General features: G+C 34.8%; 1 protein-coding gene across 1 annotated transcript; it reads left to right on the top strand.

Annotated features, from left to right (window-relative positions):
* Positions 1-613: 613 nt before the first annotated feature.
* On the top strand, positions 614-19,676 carry LOC132721235 (nuclear pore complex protein Nup214-like; the record flags this gene model as incomplete). The annotated part of the gene is made up of 18 exons (XM_060705501.1): positions 614-784; positions 1,071-1,243; positions 1,978-2,079; positions 2,630-2,869; positions 3,361-3,477; positions 5,138-5,308; positions 5,783-5,944; positions 6,346-6,507; positions 7,081-7,158; positions 10,605-11,723; positions 11,995-12,084; positions 12,441-12,654; positions 14,389-14,534; positions 15,264-15,410; positions 16,213-16,423; positions 17,850-17,947; positions 18,520-18,544; positions 19,284-19,676. Coding segments are annotated over 18 exons (3,460 nt in total), but the record flags the coding sequence as incomplete, so codon positions are not given.
* Between the last annotated feature and the right edge of the window lie 181 nt (positions 19,677-19,857).

The following is a 19,857-nucleotide window of genomic DNA, read 5'->3' as shown; positions in this document are numbered from 1 at the left end:
AATTTTACTGATTTATGGTCTTTTGTGAACAAATAAAATTAGTTGGTCCATATTTAAGACTCCTAACTATATCACATAATTGAAAGAAATGTTTCTGTTTGCTTATTTCTAAATTATCTAGGCTCTATCAGGTGCTTAATATAGTCAAGTATGTTTTCCTACTAATACTTCTTGTTTAAATGAATCTCCCTATGCATGAATGTGCAGACTGGCCTGGCTCTATACTGGTAGCAAAGTCTAATCACTGTTAGTTACTGCAGGTTTAGGGTTAATTTTAATACTTAGATCTTTGAAAGCCACCTAGGTTACAAGTTTAATATCATGAACAGGTTCACTAATTTGACAGCTGAAACACAAGTCATATGGCTACTAGTATCCATTTATCATAATTCATTTTGAATTATTTGCTCTCCTGGCTATATACATCATGAAGCCATATTCACAAATGTATAGCATTTGCAGTCAAATTGCTCAGTCAAGGAAATTTACAGGCTGCATGATAGGATTTAAAGTTGAACTTTAGGAAATTTCTATACCTGTGTGTCATAACTCGTAACATTGGACCACTTCTTGCTAAGATTAATGTCAACATGTGTGTTCTATTTATTTACAGGGTACAAAATCCCACAAATGATGCTGTATACAGAGTAGTGAAGAGCAACAGTAATCTGATTACAGCACAGAAAAACAAACTGAGAGATCTAGAGGAACGTTTAAAACAACTTAAATTATACAATAAAACTTCGGCCTGGAGCAATAACTCTTCTACCTTCAAAAGAGGAGAGTAAGTGTTCTTTAGCTTTTAATCATAAGGGTGGGTTAGTTTATCTTTTAATCATAGGGATAAGTGAGTACCATTTATATTCATCATTTTATTTTTACTGTATAAATTAAATTTTATACCTGTCTAATGTGTCGGCTATCTATAGAGTTGTAAAGACCCTGATATTTCACAAATTCTTACAAGATCCTAATTTTATTAAAAACTGTTAACACTGATGCATTTTAAATATTGTTTTATCTACAATTCTAATGTTTTATAATAAAAACTTAGTATTTTCTATTTTTAGCACAACAGCAGAGTTGTCTAACTTGGCAGACTCTCTTCTTTCTGGGAATCCAGTTAAGTCTGAGAAGGAGTATTCTAATGAAGGAGAGAAAAAGGTGAACAGAGATCGGTTAGAGAGACTGAGAGATCATTTGTGCAGACGTAATATATCAGTGGTACGATCAACTAAACCTGGTACGTTTTGGAAAAGATGCACTACTTTCAATATTCTGAATATCTCTCAAATTAGGTTTTCAGATGAATATAATTCTTGATTTGAAAAATGATTTACTCACAAAACTATGTTGGCTGATTTATGCCATATAGTATTTTCTCTATGTGAGGCACAATCAGAAACAGGAAAATACAAGTTGTAACTTTTGTGTTTCTGTCTGGAAAAAGGCACAAAAACAACAAAGAAACAATCAAAACAGACTTGGCAGTTCTTAGATTTGAAGTCAACCTGAATAAAATGGTTGTCATATTAGCAAAAGTATTACATCTACAGGTATATGTTTTATTAACATCAGTAGAAGATATCCACTAAGATTCAGTCTTAATTTGAACATTCATTTAAGCTCATTTGTGAAGAAAGATTATGATTTATTTGAATCTGCCTTGAGTTTGCATCCTGGAACTAACCAGGAAATATTGCGCAGACCCACGATAGCTGAGATAAGAGGCAGATAACTTAACCACAAGGCCACCCCCATGCCCTTCAATCTAAATTTGATAATACAATATACATGTATTTGTGAAGTTGGTTTGCTTTTAGGACCAACTCACCTATGGCTCCAAGTGGCACAACATTGCATATAGCCACAAAGACAAACATTCTATACTGAATGAGTAACCAAACAAGTTGAAAGATGATACTGAAACCATAGTAAAATGAAAATGAAATTAATGACAATGTATTTTATATTCAGAAAACTTGTCAGTGTTAAAGATACCAGATAATCAGCTTGGAAGATCTAGTACCAGACAACCTAAACAACAACCTGCAAGTCTACATGGCTCCTCAAGTGCAGGTCGGTTTCATTTGTTTTTATCAGTATCGTTGTTTTAGGGTTTGAGGAGAATTTGTCAGTTTCTTTTCTATTAAAACATCATCATTTTCTTTACTGCTGGGACAGATGTGATATAATTATCGTTTTTATCATCTGTTTTTATCAGTATCGTTGTTTTAGGGTTTGAGGAGAATTTGTCGGTTTTTTCTATTAAACATCAATCATTTTCTGTTAGTGCTGGAAAATTGAAATAATTATAATTATACTTTTTTAAATAAGACTATGGTTTGATATCATTATGTTGTCTTTTGAAACTTTGACAATTTTTACTCAGGTGTCTGTGTGCACATGGTGGACCATAATGGGCATCTTGTTTTATCATAATCAAAGCTATCTTGTTAATTGTGTAACTGTTAGTGTTTAATTAATACAGCTATGTAATAATATAAGTCTTAGATCTGACATTTGAAATTATCTACCTGTTTTCCATCTTCTTAGAAAATTTACGAAAAGACGGCACAGGTAAATAATTATTATTGAGGTAATGAACTACCATGTATGTTATATTCAGGCGACTTTGTTGGCATGACCAGGCGGACATCAGCTCCACCCAATAAGGGAAAAAAGAATGATAATTCCATGGCACCTGCTCAGACTGTAAGAAACTTAAATGAGAGAAACAAGCAAGATCAAGTGAAAGATAAGTCAGAGAAAGACGGTCAAAGGTCGCAGTTCTTTAGTAAGATTATTGAAAAGAGTGCAGAGAAAGGGGGCCAAGTACTGCAGCAAAAGTCACAGACTAAGCCAACAGGTAATTCTTTCTTTGCGGCTACAAAGTATTCAGTTGACAATATGAAGTATAATTAAAAGCAAATTTAGGTTGCTGTTATTAACTCATCATATCAGAATGCTTGATGTGATAGCTTTTTAGTGTAGGCAATGCTGGTTGATTTGTTATTTAGATTACAATATGCTCTTTGCTCTGAAATTGTTTCTCATTTTATTTTCATTTTGCTATGTGGCATCTAAGTATACCCGTTATTACTCGTATCATTTCCTCTTTTTAAAAATTTGAAAAAAACTTATTTATTGTTTGATTATTTCTTCAATGATGAAAATGAGAAATCAGTGAAAATAAGGTGAAATGGTTGTTCAACATCCCTAAAATGTACAACTGACTTTTTCCAATTCGAAGTTGGAATAGTCCATTGATTAAAGTTTAGCAGTTTAGAAAATGGAAATTCATAGAACTTGCCAATGATATATGACAGATATTCAAGTATTTGATACAAAATTTTACAGTGCCTGCCAGTCAAGGTTTTGGTCAAGGTTTTGGTATGACTTCTAAGCCTGCTGGGGGACAAGAAGATACTGGCATTCCAAGGACAGTACAGACTGCTCCATTTCAAAGCTCACAAGGTTGGTAGCCAGGTCATATTACTGTGTTAAATATCATAGGCAAAAGAATTGTATGGTTTAAGCAAATATGATTCTGTTAGTGCATATATATAAGATGTTAGGTAGTGATGCTATTGATGGCATAGCATTGATGTTGATATTGGTGTAGGACATATTTTATTTGGTGTTTTATTTTCTTTTATTTGGTCTCTCACACTTCTTCATAGTTCTAATAACGCCTTGTTTTATTGACTGATTACTTACATATTCAGTGTAAAGTTACTTTCTATGAGCATCTGATTTTGAATTGAGTATTTTTAGATCAATTGGGTCAGTGTCAAGTTCACTGACGTTTAAAATGGATTATCCTATAATAAAGCCATGCTTTTAGTCATTATATTAATCATTATGGAAGCAGATACTTGTGTGTTTCTTACATATTATTGTGCCCCCACTTTAGTGGCGGACATTTAGATTTACCCTTGTTTGTCCGTCCATCCGTCCGTTCTCTTTTGTGTCACACGTAACTCAAAAAATATTTGACCTAGAGTCATGAAACTTTACAGGAATGTTGATCAGCATGTGTAGTTGTGCACCTGGGTATTTTCGTCTGGATATTTTTAGTATTTTTAGAGTTATTGCCCTTGACATAGTAAAATTTTGCAATTTTCAACTTGTGTCGCATGTAACTCAAAAAGTATTTGACCTAGAGTCATGAAACTTTACAGGAATGTTGATCAGCATGTGTAGTTGTGCACCTGGGTATTTTCGTCTGAACATTTTTAGTATTTTTTAGAGTTATTGCCTTGACTTAGTAAAATTTTGCCATCTTCAACTTGTGTCGCATGTAACTCAAAAAAGTATTTGACCTAGAGTCATGAAACTTACAGGAATGTTGATCAGCATATGTAGTTGTGCACCTGGGTATTTTCGTCTGGATTTATTTAGTATTTTTAGAGTTATTGCCCTTGATGACTTAGAAAATTTTGCAATTTTCAACTTGTGTCGCATGTAACTCAATAAGGATTTGACATAGAGTCATTTAACCTTACGGGAAGGTTGCTCAGCATATTTTGTTTTGCACCTGGGGTTTCGTTTGTGGATTTATCCAGTATTTTTAAGAGTTATTTCCCTTGACTTAGTTAAAACTGTTTCATTATGTTGTTATTTGTTCCTTGAGTGCTTGAGTTAGAATCAACCAACATTAGAGAAATAATGATCAACATCACTAAATTACAGGAATAATGATTCACATCACTGTGAAGCTATGCACCTGGGACTTTGCATGTGGATTTTTTTCAGTTTTGTTAGAGTTATTGCCCTTGACTTACAGTAGTATAAATTTGCAATTTTCAACTTGTTCATGCATAGCTCAAAAAGTATTTCACTTGTAAGCCTGAAAGTTTACAAGAATGTTGATCAGCATGTGTACTTATGCACCTTGGGGTTTGCTTGTGGATTTATTTAGTATTTGTTAAGTTCTTGCCCTTTACTTAGTAAAAGATTTTTAGTTTTCAAAAAATATTTGACCTAGGGTCATAAGATTGACAGAACAGTGGCGCGGTGGGGGCACCCATGTCCTATGGACACATTTCTAGTTTGTATATTATTTTTAATAAATTTGTCCAAACAAATTGCTTGATTTGTTTTAAAAAGAATTATGTTATTTTGTATTGAATAGTGACAAAAGTGAAGGAAATCAATGGGATAAAATTTGAAGATATAACACCAAGTGGATCGGAGAATGACATCGAGGACACGGAGGAAGACGACGAGTACGACGAGGATTCTAGCGAGAGTAACGAACAAGGGTTCGGCACGCAGTACAATTTTACATCAACAAGTGTACCAGGTAGTTAGTATTATTGGGGGTTAGGGCATAATGCTCGTAAGTAATGTCAGATAAAGAAAGCTTATACAGTAAAATTCGCTTATAAGTATATTCAGGACAGCCAAATTTATATCTTTATAAGTGGATATTGTTATATCCAAGAGGCAACCGTTTTGAAAACAAAAAAGTTGGAACCAAGGCAACAGCATTGTTATAAACGGTATATCGTTATATAGAGTTTACTGTTCAACTATTTGGCATTAAGACTTTACTTTATTATTTATTTAATTATATTTATTAAATGTAAATTTGTCTGCTTTTAACTTAATCATTGTTATTTATTCCTGTTCAGGATGATTAATCTATATATTTAAAGAAAAATAAGCTAAGGCAAGTGTGTTATATTCAAGTTTCAAGAACTCTGATACTTCGGACAGTTAATATTTTGAATACCTGTATATTAATTAAAGTTGAAAATATATCCGTTCATACCAGGAGATGCAATAACATCAACACCTGTCACAGTCAAAGCCCCTGGCAAGAATGCCCAGGACAGTTTTAAATTCCCCGGTGCTTCAGCGACTAGCACACCTGTTGGAAGGAAGTTGTTTGAAACAGAGGAGACCACACCAGCTGCAGGATTTACCTTTAATGCAGGTAGGTTTGATTCAAACCGCAAATAGTGATAGTTTGTTTAAATCTGCTAGAAAAATCAAAATGAAATATTAATTTTTATATTTGAGCAGCAAGTCATGTTGGCATTTGGAAAAAATGGTTGTGATTTTGAAGGCTGGTCTATAAATTATTTATAATTGAGCAACCTTTATATTTAATGGCTTATTTCAGTTTCAACCTGATTCCTCTAATGTTTGTCAAGCTTGTTTTAAAATCTTTGAATTAGTTTGAAAGTGCACATTTAACATCATTTAGGTATTTTTTAACATTTCGTTTGCAATACTCTAAGTTACATGTATCGGATTTATTCTGTTAAAACAAAAAACATATGATGTAAATTATCTCCGTATTTAATATAACAAAAAACTTTTCACACACTATAGGTGGTTCTTCAACATCTACATTTGGTGGACAGTCAGAGAGCAGCAAACCACAGACTGGTTTCAATTTTTCAATTGCCGGGACACCATGTTTTGGTAGTAAAACAGAGACTGATGCTGCTGCAAATAAAACAGAGCAGACCTTGCCAAAAAGCTCCTCTGAAAGTGAGTGTTTATAGTGAAGAATATTTTGCAGGGACATATAAAATATGAGATGTTTAAGCTAATAAATTGTACAAATTTGTTCTTTTCTAATCTTGACATATTGTTGATATCCAAAGTTTTATTTGCAATATTTTGTTGTTTCAAGTACTACAGAACATAAATTTGACATCTTTATAGTTTGTTACACTTTTGTGATCAAATTACTTTCACCATTAAACAAATATTCCTTAAATATTCCTTAGAACCCTTGCATTAGTACTTTCAAACCAAAGTAAACTTTACAGTGCCACTGACCCACAAGTTTATGCAGTGACAATTCAGAATTTAAATTTGAAAAAGAATTAAATAAGAAAAATAAAACAATACAGCATACAATATACTATTTACAAGAACAAAATGAGTAGTTTTGGTGGTTCTTCAATATTTATATTACACAGATCGAAAATGTGTCAAATTTAATTTGTTTGTAATGTACTTGTAAAAAAAATATTTTAAAAAGTTTTCTGCTCAGATGATAGTTTTAATTTGAAGTTTTTGTAGTGTACTATAATAAAATGTGACTATTATTGTCAGGTAAACCAGGTAGTGGTCAGATAACTGGTTTGTTTGGTAAAACTAAACCACCGACAATCCAAGCCGAGACAAAATCAGGTATGACTGTGTTTAAATTAGTGTTTTTATTTGTTTTATACAGTCTACAAATATGTCAAAGGGAAGCAATGGCCTAGTGGTAAAGATGTCTGCCTCTCAACCTAGGGATCATGGGTTTGAGTCCTAATTGGATCACGACCATGTTTCTTCATATGACACCAGTACTGGTTGGTTCCAGGAAGCAGACTCGAAAGTGATTAATATAAGTTGCAAGATCTTGTTTTGCAATCAATTTTAAATATGTTTAAACCAATACTCGTATGTCTCACTTTTTTGTGCCCCCACGTTAGTGGCGGGCATTTAGATTTACCCTTGTCCGTCCGTCCTTCAGTCCGTCCGTCCGTCCGTTCACTTTTGTGTCGCACGTAACTCAAAAAGTATTTGACCTAGAGTCATGAAACTTTACAGGAATGTTGATCAGCATGTGTAGTTGTGCACCTGGGTATTTTCGTGTGGATATTCTTAGTATTTTCAGAGTTATTGCCCTTGACTTAGTAAAATTTTGCAATTTTCAACTTGTGTCGCACGTAACTCAAAAAGTATTTGACCTAGAGTCATGAAACTTTACAGGAATGTTGATCAACATGTGTAGTTGTGCACCTGGGTATTTTCGTCTGGATATTTTTAGTATTTCCAGAGTTATTGCCCTTGACTTAGTAAAATTTTGCAATTTTCAACTTGTGTCGCACGTAACTCAAAAAGTATTTGACCTAGAGTCATGAAACTTTACAGGAATATTGATCAGCATGTGCAGTTGTGCACCAGGTATTTTCGTCTGGATTTATTAAGTATTTTTAGAGTAATTGCCCTTCACTTAGTTTCTCAAAAAGGATTTGACATAGTTATTAAACCTTATGGGCAGGTTGCTCAGCATATTTTAGATTTGCACCTGGGGTTTCGCTTGTGGATTTATCCAGTATTTGTAGATTTATTTCCCTTGACTTAGTAAAAAGATTGACAGAACAGTGGCGCAGTGGGGGCACCCGTGTCCTATGGACACATTTCTAGTTTAAGTCAATTTACAGTGTGATACACCTATTCTGTTAATAAGGAAAAAGAAAGAATATAGTAATGTTCAAGGGTCAGATGGATTTTTATACGCCCGTTTGAAAAACGGGACGTATTATGGGAACGCCCCTGGCGGGCGGTCGGGCGGGCGGGCGAGCGGGCGGCGTCCAATTTTGTCCGGAGCATATCTCCTACATGTATGGAGGGATTTTCATGAAACTTCAAAAAAATGTTCACCACTATGAGGAGCAGTGTCGCACACATGAACCAGGTCTCTAGGTCAAAGGTCAAGGTCACACTTAGAGCTCATTGAAAAATGCTTGTCCGGAGCAAAACTTCCACATGTATAGAGGGATTTCAATATTACTTGGCACAAATGTTCACCATTGTGAGGCGGAGTGTCGCGTGCAAGATTCAGGTCCTTGCGGCCAAGGTCAAGGTCACACATAGAGGTCAAAGTTCAGATAAAAATATGAAGATGTGTATATGGACCATTTAGTCATCATTTATTGAGGGATTGTAACACAAATGGTCATTATCAAGACTATGGCTGTGATACATATAATTTAGGTCAATATATACAAGGTCAAGGTCACTAAAGATGATGAAATATCCAGATTTTGTAAATAGAATTTAATCAAAGGGAGACAACAAAGTTATTACTTTGTTCATAAATGACTTACACAATTACTCCCCTTGATCTATTTTCTAAAAATAGAATTTAATCAAAGGGCATGAAATATTCCTCTTTCTTGGACTTGAGTATGTTGTAAAGAATGTAACATTTATTTACACATGTTTCATTCATTGGTCAAGATACTTAACTGTGATAACTATGGTGTTCTGTAGACTTGGTATTTGTTCATAAAGATCATACAGTAATTACCTTATCAAATGTAAATACTTTCTCATAGAAATTTAATTATATTTTAATTTTCAAGTAAATATCAGTTCAGCTCATTCAAAGATTAAGAATTGTAATGAAATGTATTTCCCTAGAATAAAATCTTAAATCAGAATTTTTTAGTTATTAAATTACATGTACTTTTTATACGCCCGTTTAAAAAAAGATAAAAATATGAAGATGTGTATAGGGACGATTTAATCATCATTTATTGAGGGATTGTAACACAAATGGTCATTATAATGACTATGGCTGTGACACATGTACTTTAGGTCAATATATGCAAGGTCAAGGTCACTAAAGATGGTGAAATATCTAGATTTTGTCTGGAGCATATCTCCTACATGTATGGAAGAATTTTTATAATACTTTATGGAAATGCTCACCACCATGATATGTATTGCTCCATGCATGATCCAGGTCTCCAGGTCAAAGGTCAAGGTCACACTTAGAGCTCATTGAAAAACGCTTGTCCGGAGCAAAACTTCTACATTCATAGGGGGTTTTCAATATAACTTGGCACAAATGTTCACCATTGTGAGGCTGAGTGTCGCATGCAAAATTCAGATCCCTGCGACCAAAGTCAAGGTTACACATAGAGGTCAAAGTTCAGATAAAAATTTGAAGATGGTTATAGGGACCATTTAGTCATCATTTATTGATGGATTGTAGCACAAATGGTAACTATCATGACTACAGGTGTTACACATTTAATTTAGGTTAATATTTGCAAGGTCAAGGTCACTGGAGATGATTAAATATCCAGATGTTGTCCGGAGCATATTTTCTACATGCATGGAGGAATTTTAATGTTACTTTTATAGAATTGTTCACCGCCATGAGACGTAGTGCCCTGCACATAAACCAAGTCTCTAGGTCAAAGGTGAAGGTCACAGTTAGAGCTCATAGAAAAACACTTGTCTGGAGCAAAACTTCTACATGCATAGAGATATTTCAATATAATTTGGCACAAATGTTCATCATTGTGAGGCTGAGTGCCGTGCATAAAATTCAGGTCCCTGCGACCAAGGTCAAGGTCACACATTCTGTGCATATCTTCCCTATTGATTTGTTTTAAGGTTCTTTTAACAACACAGTGCCAAGAATAAAAACTTGCTTGCTAGATAACACTTACCCATCTCCATCTAAAGCTTTTTCGTAAACGGGCGTATTTTGTGACTATGGCACCCTTGTTTAAAGTGAATTTAAATTGAGTAAGGGTTGTCTTTCAATTTAAGTGTTAAAACATCTTTTAAGTCTATTTATACTGGTCTATGTCAATAGTAAAAATACAGTCAAAAAGTCATATCTATGCTGAAAACGTGTATTTTAGAAATTCTTTTTTAAAAATTTGGCAATATTCTACAGGGTTTCCAAAAAGAATGGCAGCACTTTCATAATTTCAAAAACTAAAGCAGGCACTAAACATAAAGTGCTTTTAAGAAATAAAGATATAAGCAATTGCGGGGCATTATGGACTATAAAAAATCACTTGTTAATGGAAGCTGTAAGCTACTTTTTACACTTTCTATAGAAACTATTGTCACATCAACAAAGCCGGTTGTACAGTTTGGTCAGCCAACTACTGCCAGTACCAGTTCAGGCATATTTGGTCAAGTCAAAACAACACCAGCTCCTGCTCTTTCATTTGGACAATCTTCTACAACTAAAGTAGCCAGTGAAGGAATCTTTGGAAAAATACCTAGTTCAGGATCATCTGTGATTGGTCATCCGTCAGATTCTGTTGTGACATCGCCTGTTGAGGCAACTGAGGAATCGGAGGAAAACACTCCGCAAGTTTCATCTACTGGTAGTTTTGGTCAGCCCACATCAGTAAGTAAACCTATGCAAAATTTATTTGGCCAAGCGGGGACTTCTGGCTCAGGTTTATTTGGAAAATCAGTTACTGCATCTGCAGGTTCGACAAGTCTTGTTGGACAGACAAGCACACCTGTAACTGCCACGTCAGATGACCAGTCATCAGCTGTAACATCAACGACATCTAGTGACCGAGGAGAAGTTGGGCAAACATCTTCAGGTACAACTGCTACAACAGCAATTGTAGCACCATTCGGACAGACGTCAAATAGCTCTGAAGGTCAGAATACAACTTCAGGTAGTAGTCTGTTCGGGCAAACTGCGACCACCACTGGGCCCAGTCTATTTGGTCAGACAGCAACATCTTTGGGAACCAGTCTATTTGGTCAAACTGCAACAACTACCACGGGAACCAGTCCGTTTGGTCAGACAGCAACAACTTCTGGAACCAGTCTGTTTGGTCAGACAGCAACATCTTTGGGAACCAGTCCATTTGGTCAAACTGCAACAACTACCACGGGAACCAGTCCGTTTGGTCAGACAGCAACATCTTCGGGAACCGGTCTGTTCGGTCAGACATCAACAACTGTTGGAACCAGTCCATTTGGTGTGTCCGCTGCTCCTGCAAGCAGTAGTAGTACATTTGGTCAAGCAACAACGACAACAACATCTACTGGTTTGTTTGGTCAGACATCTGGTACACCTTCAACTGCATCTGGTTTGTTTGGACAAACGTCAGGTACATCTTCGTCAGGGTCTGGCTTGTTTGGTCAGACAACAACAACAACGTCTGGAAGTGGAGGTCTCTTTGGTCAGACTCCAGCTTCTGGAACTGGTTAGTATTTATATTTATCTCTTTAAAAAAAAAGGATAAATATTAAACCTTAAATGATGAAAGTGATTATAACTGTCCTAACCTTAACTCTAATTGGCAAAGTAATGTATTCAAGTAAATAATACTAAGTTTGCTTTGTTTCTTATTCATTAATGTCAGCTGCTTTGATATGATTCTTATCTAGTGAACAAACATTCATTCTGCTAATAACTGACAACAACTTTATATCTGTATACCCTATAAACATGTAAAATATAATTAAACATTTAAGGTTTATTTGGACAACCAGGAGGATCACTGTTTGGTCAGACATCAACAAGTGGGTCAGGGGGACTCTTTGGTAGTCAGACTACATCTTCCAGTAAGTAAAATTATAAATTGTTGGCAAATGAAATAGACACCAGGGTTTTTATCCAAGAGTATATATCATACAACAGAAACGAAATTAATCCAATGTTTTTTACCTTATTATTATATCTTGAATCAGTTAAAGGCTACATGCCATTTTAAACTGCAAACTTTTGAGATATTTAGATTTTAATGAAAGTTATAAGTATACATAATTTTTGTGATGGAATGTGGGGGTGGTGGGGACAGAAAGGCAAGTGTGTCAAAGTGAATGGCCTTGTCCCCTCGGTCTCGGGGACTCTTTGAACAATACTAGTCTTGTCAATATGTACAAATGTAGATAGAACTTAAGTTATTTTTCCATTACAGGCACAGGGTTGTTTGGTCAACATTCTACATCAACATCAGGTGGATTATTTGGACAGTCCACATCTACAAGTAGTGGTGGTTTGTTTGGCTCAGCTGGTGGGTCAGGGTTTGGCACGGCAACATCAGGTTCTGGGTTTGGATTTGGACAGACATCAACACCAGGCTTTGGAAAACCAGCATTCGGACAGTCTTCTGGGTTTGGACAGTCTCCAAGGTAACTGAGTGATTCTATCTGAAATTGTATCTAATAATTGTTATGTCATTGTTTCACTTCAGTATTTTGTAATTTAAAGACATTTTCATTCATTAAAATTCATAAAGATGATCAAAGCTCTTTACTTATGACAGTACCGGTAGTTCCTCTCAGGTGCCATGTTTGTGCCTGGAATAATGTACAGAAGGGGCATCTAATGTCTTTCTCCACTAGTACAGCTGGATTGTCACCATGTGACCTGTACTGAGTTGATGCATTATTAAAAATAAACAACATGAATTTCACCAATTGGAGATGTAATTGGTATGGAAAGGGTTTCTTTATTTAACCAAAATGTGTCATAAATTGTATAAAACTATGTTTGGTGAACTACATTTGTATCTTAGGTAGAATGTTAATTTGTATTTTTTGTTAAAAATCCTACCAAAAGTACCTAAATAGAATGAATTAGGTTTGTAAATTTCTATTTAAGCAATTAGCACTTGAGCAAAATACCTGACCTACTAAATATAGCAGTTGAATATTTTTTCTCTCTTTTCATATATGCTTCATATGCATTAAATAATTGAGTAACACAAAGACAGTGTTTGCTTAAATTCACTCAAAACATGACTGTAAGTGTATGAAAACACCAAGATTGTAGGATATTGAAGTTTTTATATGCTCGAAAGAAATTCGGGCATATTATGTTATATCCCCTGGCATCCGTCTGTCAGTCCGTCCTTTAGCAATTTGGTTTCCGGAGCATAACTTAAGTTCCATTTGGCCCACAATATTCAAACTTCATAGGATGATTGTCCATATTGGGTAGAAGACCCCTATTGATTTTGGGGTCACAAGGTCAAAGATCAAGGTCACTATGACCTTAAAACTGAAAATAGTTTCCGGAGCATAACTTAAGTCCCATTTTGCCCACAGTGTTCAAACTTCATAGGATGATTGTCCATATTGGGTAGAAAACCCCTATTAATTTTGGGGTCACAAGGTCAAAGGTCAAGGCCACATGACCTTAAAATGAAAACAGTTTTGAAGCATAACTTAAGTTCCATTTGGCCCACAGTGTTCAAACTTCATAGGATGATTGTCTATATTGGGTAGAAGACCCCTCTTGATCTTTGGGCCACAAGGTCAAAGGTCAAGGTCACTATGACCTTAAAACTGAAAACAGTTTCCGGAGCATCACTAAAGTTCCATTTGGCCTACAGTGTTCAAACTTCATAGGATGATTGTCCATATTGGGTAGAAGACCCCTATTAATTTTGGGGTCACAAGGTCAAAGGTCAAGGCCACTATGACCTTAAAACTGAAAACAGTTTCCGGAGCATAACTTAAGTTCCATTTGGCCCACAGTGTTCAAACTTCATAGGATGACTGTCCATATTGGGTAGAAGACCCCTATTAATTTTGGGGTCACAAGGTCAAAGGTCAAGGGCACTATTACCTTAAAACTGAAAACAGTTTCCGGGGCATAACTTATGTTCCATTTGGACCACAATATTCGAACTTCATAGGAGGATTGTTATTTGAAGGAGGTAATACTTTATTTAATTCCAATGTCTTACAAATGCTTCATCTTTACTAAAAAAAAAAAATCACTTTAGGGCATATAATGCTCCGCCTAGCGGTGCTCTTGTTGTAGTTTATTTTAACAGTTAGATCTTTACCACAATTTAGACTTTGTTATAAGTTACAACACTAATAATTTTAAGATACTGATGTTATTTTTATTTACAGCACAAGTTCTCCATTTGGTCAGTCAAGTTCAGACAGTGGTGGGAATGGTGGAATGTTTAGTGGTTTAGGTGGGAAACCCAGTGCTGAGAAGGCCAACACTAATGTATTTGGAACAGCTCAATCATTTGGGTCATCGCAGTCTAACAGTAATAAATCATTCCATGTATTTTGTTCATTGAAATGATAAGATTATTGAGGGAGAGATATGATTATTTATATGTTTTAATGTTTTAGACAACAGAAAATTTGAACTGAATTGAAATGAAACACAGCTGACTTGTCATAAAATATCTTAATTCGGTCCTTTGACCCATCTTATTGTCTGACAACCTTTAAACGTTCTGTTACTAGTTTGACTTCATGTGTACTATTATAGTTGAAATATTCATTGTTTGAGGCCTAGTGGATAAGGTCTTTTGACTTCAAACCACTTGGCTCTCACTGGCTATAGGTTCAAATCTTCCCAGAGATTTTAAAAAATTAGTCTGCAGAAGCTATCCAACTAGTTTATATACTTATGGAATTGGTGAAACTACTCAGGTTGTACCTGAAATAGTGCATAGTGACTGTTTAAGGGAGGCATCTGTAAAGCTGGATAGTCACCATATGGTCTCTACTGTGTTTGTGCAATGTAAAACCCAACAGCAAAAAATACAAACTAGGTAGCTGGAAAAGGACAAAATGTTCTGTTTGATATACAAAACATATGATTGATAAAATTCTGTTTATAAATGTAAACTGTCCATTAATGTTGTAAGAAAAAAATACCATTCTGACATTAACAAAAGGGAAGGAAAAAATATGTTTTGGTAAGGTATATAAATCTAAGTATAAGTTGATCAATAGAACTTATTTCTTTCATATTCATTTTGTAGCTCAAGGATTGTTTGGAAGTGGTTCCAGCTCAACATTTGGAGGGGGAACCAGTACAAGTGGAGGATTTTCTGGAGGAGGTGGATTTTCTGGTGGAACTGGTGTGGCGTCTACGGGATTTGGGGCGGCTAAACCTCAGACTGGTGCAGGTATATACAACATTGAATAAAAATTATTATAATTAGGTCTACAAATATTGGGTTTGTCAGTTCAGGCCCTGGACAGTTTGAATAAAGAAAACATGTCTAATGCAATTTGTCCTACATTTTCTTCTGAAATTTGAAATAATTTATGTGCATTTAGCAGTAAATATATTTCAAGACTGTGATCAGATATAGTGATTTAAATAATGTTAATACTTTCATAAACCCAACTTAATAAATGAAATATAAAATATATGTTACTAAAAATCCTAAAAAAATACTTTTTCCAAGATTTTTGTTTGTAATAAAAAACATGTTTGCTGTTTTAAAATGAAAAAAATAAATCTGGTAACAAGAAAATATTCCAGTGCCTGTCTTATGATTTTCAACTAAACTGAAAACCAACCATATTTTCTTTAAAAAAATTGCATCACAAGTTGGAAATATATACAGGATATTGAATGAGTATAAGTTCAATATTGAATTTATTGCACAAGTTGAATAAAATTATATTATGCGAGCCTCTGAATAAATTTAGTTATGGACTTACACAAATTTAATATTATTTTTATCACATACCCAAAATAAAGACCGTTTAAAGTGAAATAACAGTCATTTTTCATTGACGCGCCTATAATATAACGCTTACATTTAGCGCGTCTTTACACTATGTTTGTATAATGCTAATGACGTCATGTCAAAATATATGCACAGCCGTGCAATACCATTTTTACCGAGTCACAAAATCGGCATGGTGTGTGATAAATTAATGAAAGCTATGTTTAAAATGTAACTTTATGTCACATAGGTGGATTTGGAGCTGCACCAGCTTTTGGCAGTACACCTGCATTTGGAGGCTCGCCTGGATTTGGCAGTGCCCCAGCCTTTGGCACGGCTCCAGCCTTTGGGAGTGGAGGCACACAGGGTGGGTTTGGATCAGCACCTAGTTTTGGCTCGCCTGGTGCATCAACGTTTGGATCAGTTGCCCAGGGAGCTGGTGAAGGGGCTGGATTTGCAGGGTAAATAGTTAATATGTGTAAATTATTGAGTTATTTTTTAAATCTCTGTAAATGGTTGAAATTTGCCTTGAAAGTTTGTTTTCACTAATAATAAAGGGTTACATTAACTATATTAACATAAGATTATTTATTAGTGAAGTAGTTGCAAGGGTTCATACATCTCAACCGAGGGATATTAAGTTTGAGCCTTACTTCTCATCACCATATTTTCTCATATTATATCAATAGTGATCAAGTTCATTGTGAGCAAACTCAAAATATATTCTTACAAGTTGTTGGAATTTGTTTCATAGTCAGTCTAAATAGATATATTTAAACTTACAATTAGTTTACAGCTTAAAATTTCCTTGCCTTATGTATAAAGCAGTATGTTGTAAAGAAGTATGTTGGTATTAAAGAAAAAAAATGTAAAAAAAATATACATTTAGTATTAATTAGTAGTAATAGTGAAACAGCTTAAACCCCAGTCACACTAGAGCTTACGATTACCTGCGACCACCGGCGACTTGTAAAACTGACAATCATCAGCGATTGTCTGCGACCAAAACCATTTTTTCACAGATAAATTTACGTTTGCGAGTATCGTAAGACAAGTCATCATTGACAATCGCACGACAGGTCATAAGTAAACATACGATGGTCTCAAGATTGCCTGGGATTACTTACGACTACCCGTGACATAACATGCGATCACCTACAACTTGTCGTACGACCATCACACGATTACTAAAGACTACTTAAGATTATCAGTGACTAGTGGCAATTTGTAAAGACTGTCATAAGATTGTCGCACTTCCGAACGACCATCGTGCGACAGCCTGAAGACCTTATAAGATCACTAGCGACCTGTTTGATGGCAAGGAGGTTTTTGTGCAAGCTCAAAAACCTCTCTACGACTGAAATTGGTCATGGGACCTAAATAAGATAACCTGCGACTGTCAAAGATCACCGATGACCGTTGTAAGACGTTTTAAAGATTGTCCGTGACCAGAGGTCACTGGTGATCGTGAACTGGTCTTCACTGGTCGTAAGCTCTAATGTGACTGGGGCTTTAGATTATCATATGCGTATTTGTAGTAGTGTTCGATATAAAATAATTAAAGAAAAAAAAAACAAGTCATGAAAAGGATAAAGTGCAATGCACTAAACCTTTGCTGATATTTATGTCCCCACTTGATGGGTTGGGGACATATAGATTAACCCTTGTACATTTCTCTAGGTGTCCTGTTGTCACTCTGTCTGTCTGTAGACTGACAAAACAGTGAAATGCGGGGGGCATTTATTTTCTATGTACTCATTTCTAGTTAAACAATAATACATATATGTAGTTATAGGTTTAAATATATTCTGCTGCAAATATTGTTTTTCGTGTAACTAACTATGAACTATATAACATTATTAAGCAATATTACATCATAACATACAGGTTTGCAGGCAGCAGCAGTCCAACATTTGGAGCACTTGCCCAGTCTACTGATGCACCAAACTTTGGTTCCATTGGTCAATCACCACCAGATACTGGAGGTATCTTGTTTAAATAATTATTCGTGTCTTGAAACTGAAATATTTATTATTTATTGGGTAATTTTTGTCTTTGGAGTCATAGAATTTTAAGGGTATGTTTATTTTAATTTCAGCTATTTTTACATATTTATGCTAATAGTAATATGGAGAAAAATTAATGTGATTATTTTATGCAGCATCTGAGGTCAGCTGAATATAAGTAGAAACATGGGTTTGCTGGATAATTCATATCCAGGCATTTTCAGCAGTAATTATCCATTATCTTGCAGAATTTATGGAATGGAATGGTTCTCCTTTAAGTTGTAAATTATAAGAGCTTTTAAACCAAAGCATTAATGTAAGTGTATGAAAATAAGCAGGCAGTAAAATAGAGCTCTAGTCATACAGCATAAATATGCATTCAGACCTGGTAATATATAGTCAAGTAAAGCTGACACAATGTGCTATACTAGTGGATGCTGCTTGGGATTGTGTTATTCACTACATCATTCACATCTTTACAATTTTACACAGTGTATTTGAAATTAGTACATGTCATTTGAAATTAACATATTGTTTTCCTCTTGTTGCAGGATTTGGAGGAAATGCTTCATTTGGGTAAGTACTTTACATATACATGTATGTCATATACATGTGTATCTGAAATATACATGTAAAATGATTTATAATTCATTTAATCATAGGTATGTTAATTTCATTGTGAAGACAGCTTGCACTTTATTTGATTCCTTCTTGGGTCTGCTACCAGTACCATTGCCATGGAAATATGGTCATAATTCAGCATGGCTCTAGCCCGAAACCGTTGAGAGGCTGACACCTTAATCACTGGGCTACCACTCCCATTGTATAATGATGAAGTTAATGAATTGGTTGTGAAACGAAATTGTTCCTGGTGAAATAATTCTATTCGATTATTACGTATAGTATGCCTTATGATAGAATATAATTTCAAATTTCTTAAAGATTTTTATATCAACATTGTTCTATTAGACATCACTTGTTTATATCAATAAACCATTCAATTGTATTTAAATTGTATGTTGGAAAAACTTTATACATATGTCACGGTTTAGAACTGTTCACTATTTAGGGGAGGAGATGTGTAAGCGGCCGGATAGCTCAGTCGGTAGAGCCGCGGAACGGTATTCCGAAGGTCCCGGGTTCGAGTCCCGGTCAGGCTGCACATTTTTCTCACCCTGTGACACATGTAATTATTTTAACTATTGTGTAATGCACAACTGAAAACTGTAAAGCTGGAAAGTTGTCATGTGATCATTACAGTGTCAGTGTGATGTGAAACAAATAAAAAATACCACATTTTCAATATGTTTTACAGGGCAAGCCCGTCATTTACTGGCTACAGAGGCTGAAAGCAGAAAGCAATTCCTTTGGATAGAAAGAAATATCATGAATTGAGACATTTTAAGTGTACACCTGTGTGACAGTTATTGTTTTCCCTCTCTTTTGACTTTTTATTGATCATGAAAATATGTTTTCCCTTCTTTTGGGTTCCTTTAAAGGTTGAATTGAAAACTGCAAAAATAAAGTTTGATAATAATGTTACATTGTGATTTTTTGTTGAAATTTGAATAATAATTCACAGATACATTAAAATTTTGTATTAGTTATGTTCTAAATTGGAACTTCAATTTTTCTTAGTGATAAGTTTCTTGTGATACTAACTTGAAAGATCTTACTTGTGAAATTGAAATAAAAATATGTCATATGACCATGTGTTGACCATCGTTACTTATAAACTTCTTGTAAATTATATAATGAACACTCCTCTCCTAATAAAATACCATTTTCAACAAAAAAAATTGACTTAACAAGATGATGGCTGTTTATTATAAATCCAAAGAAATTAGCACAAAGTCCAACTTGTGCTTGTACCTCCAGACCAGTATATA

The sequence above is a fragment of the Ruditapes philippinarum genome, unplaced genomic scaffold, assembly GCF_026571515.1.
Source record: "Ruditapes philippinarum isolate M1 unplaced genomic scaffold, ASM2657151v2 ctg3886_1_1_1_1, whole genome shotgun sequence".
Lineage (NCBI taxonomy): Eukaryota > Metazoa > Mollusca > Bivalvia > Venerida > Veneridae > Ruditapes > Ruditapes philippinarum.
Note: the sequence above shows the minus strand (reverse complement) of the source record. Positions and strands in the feature narration are given on the sequence as shown.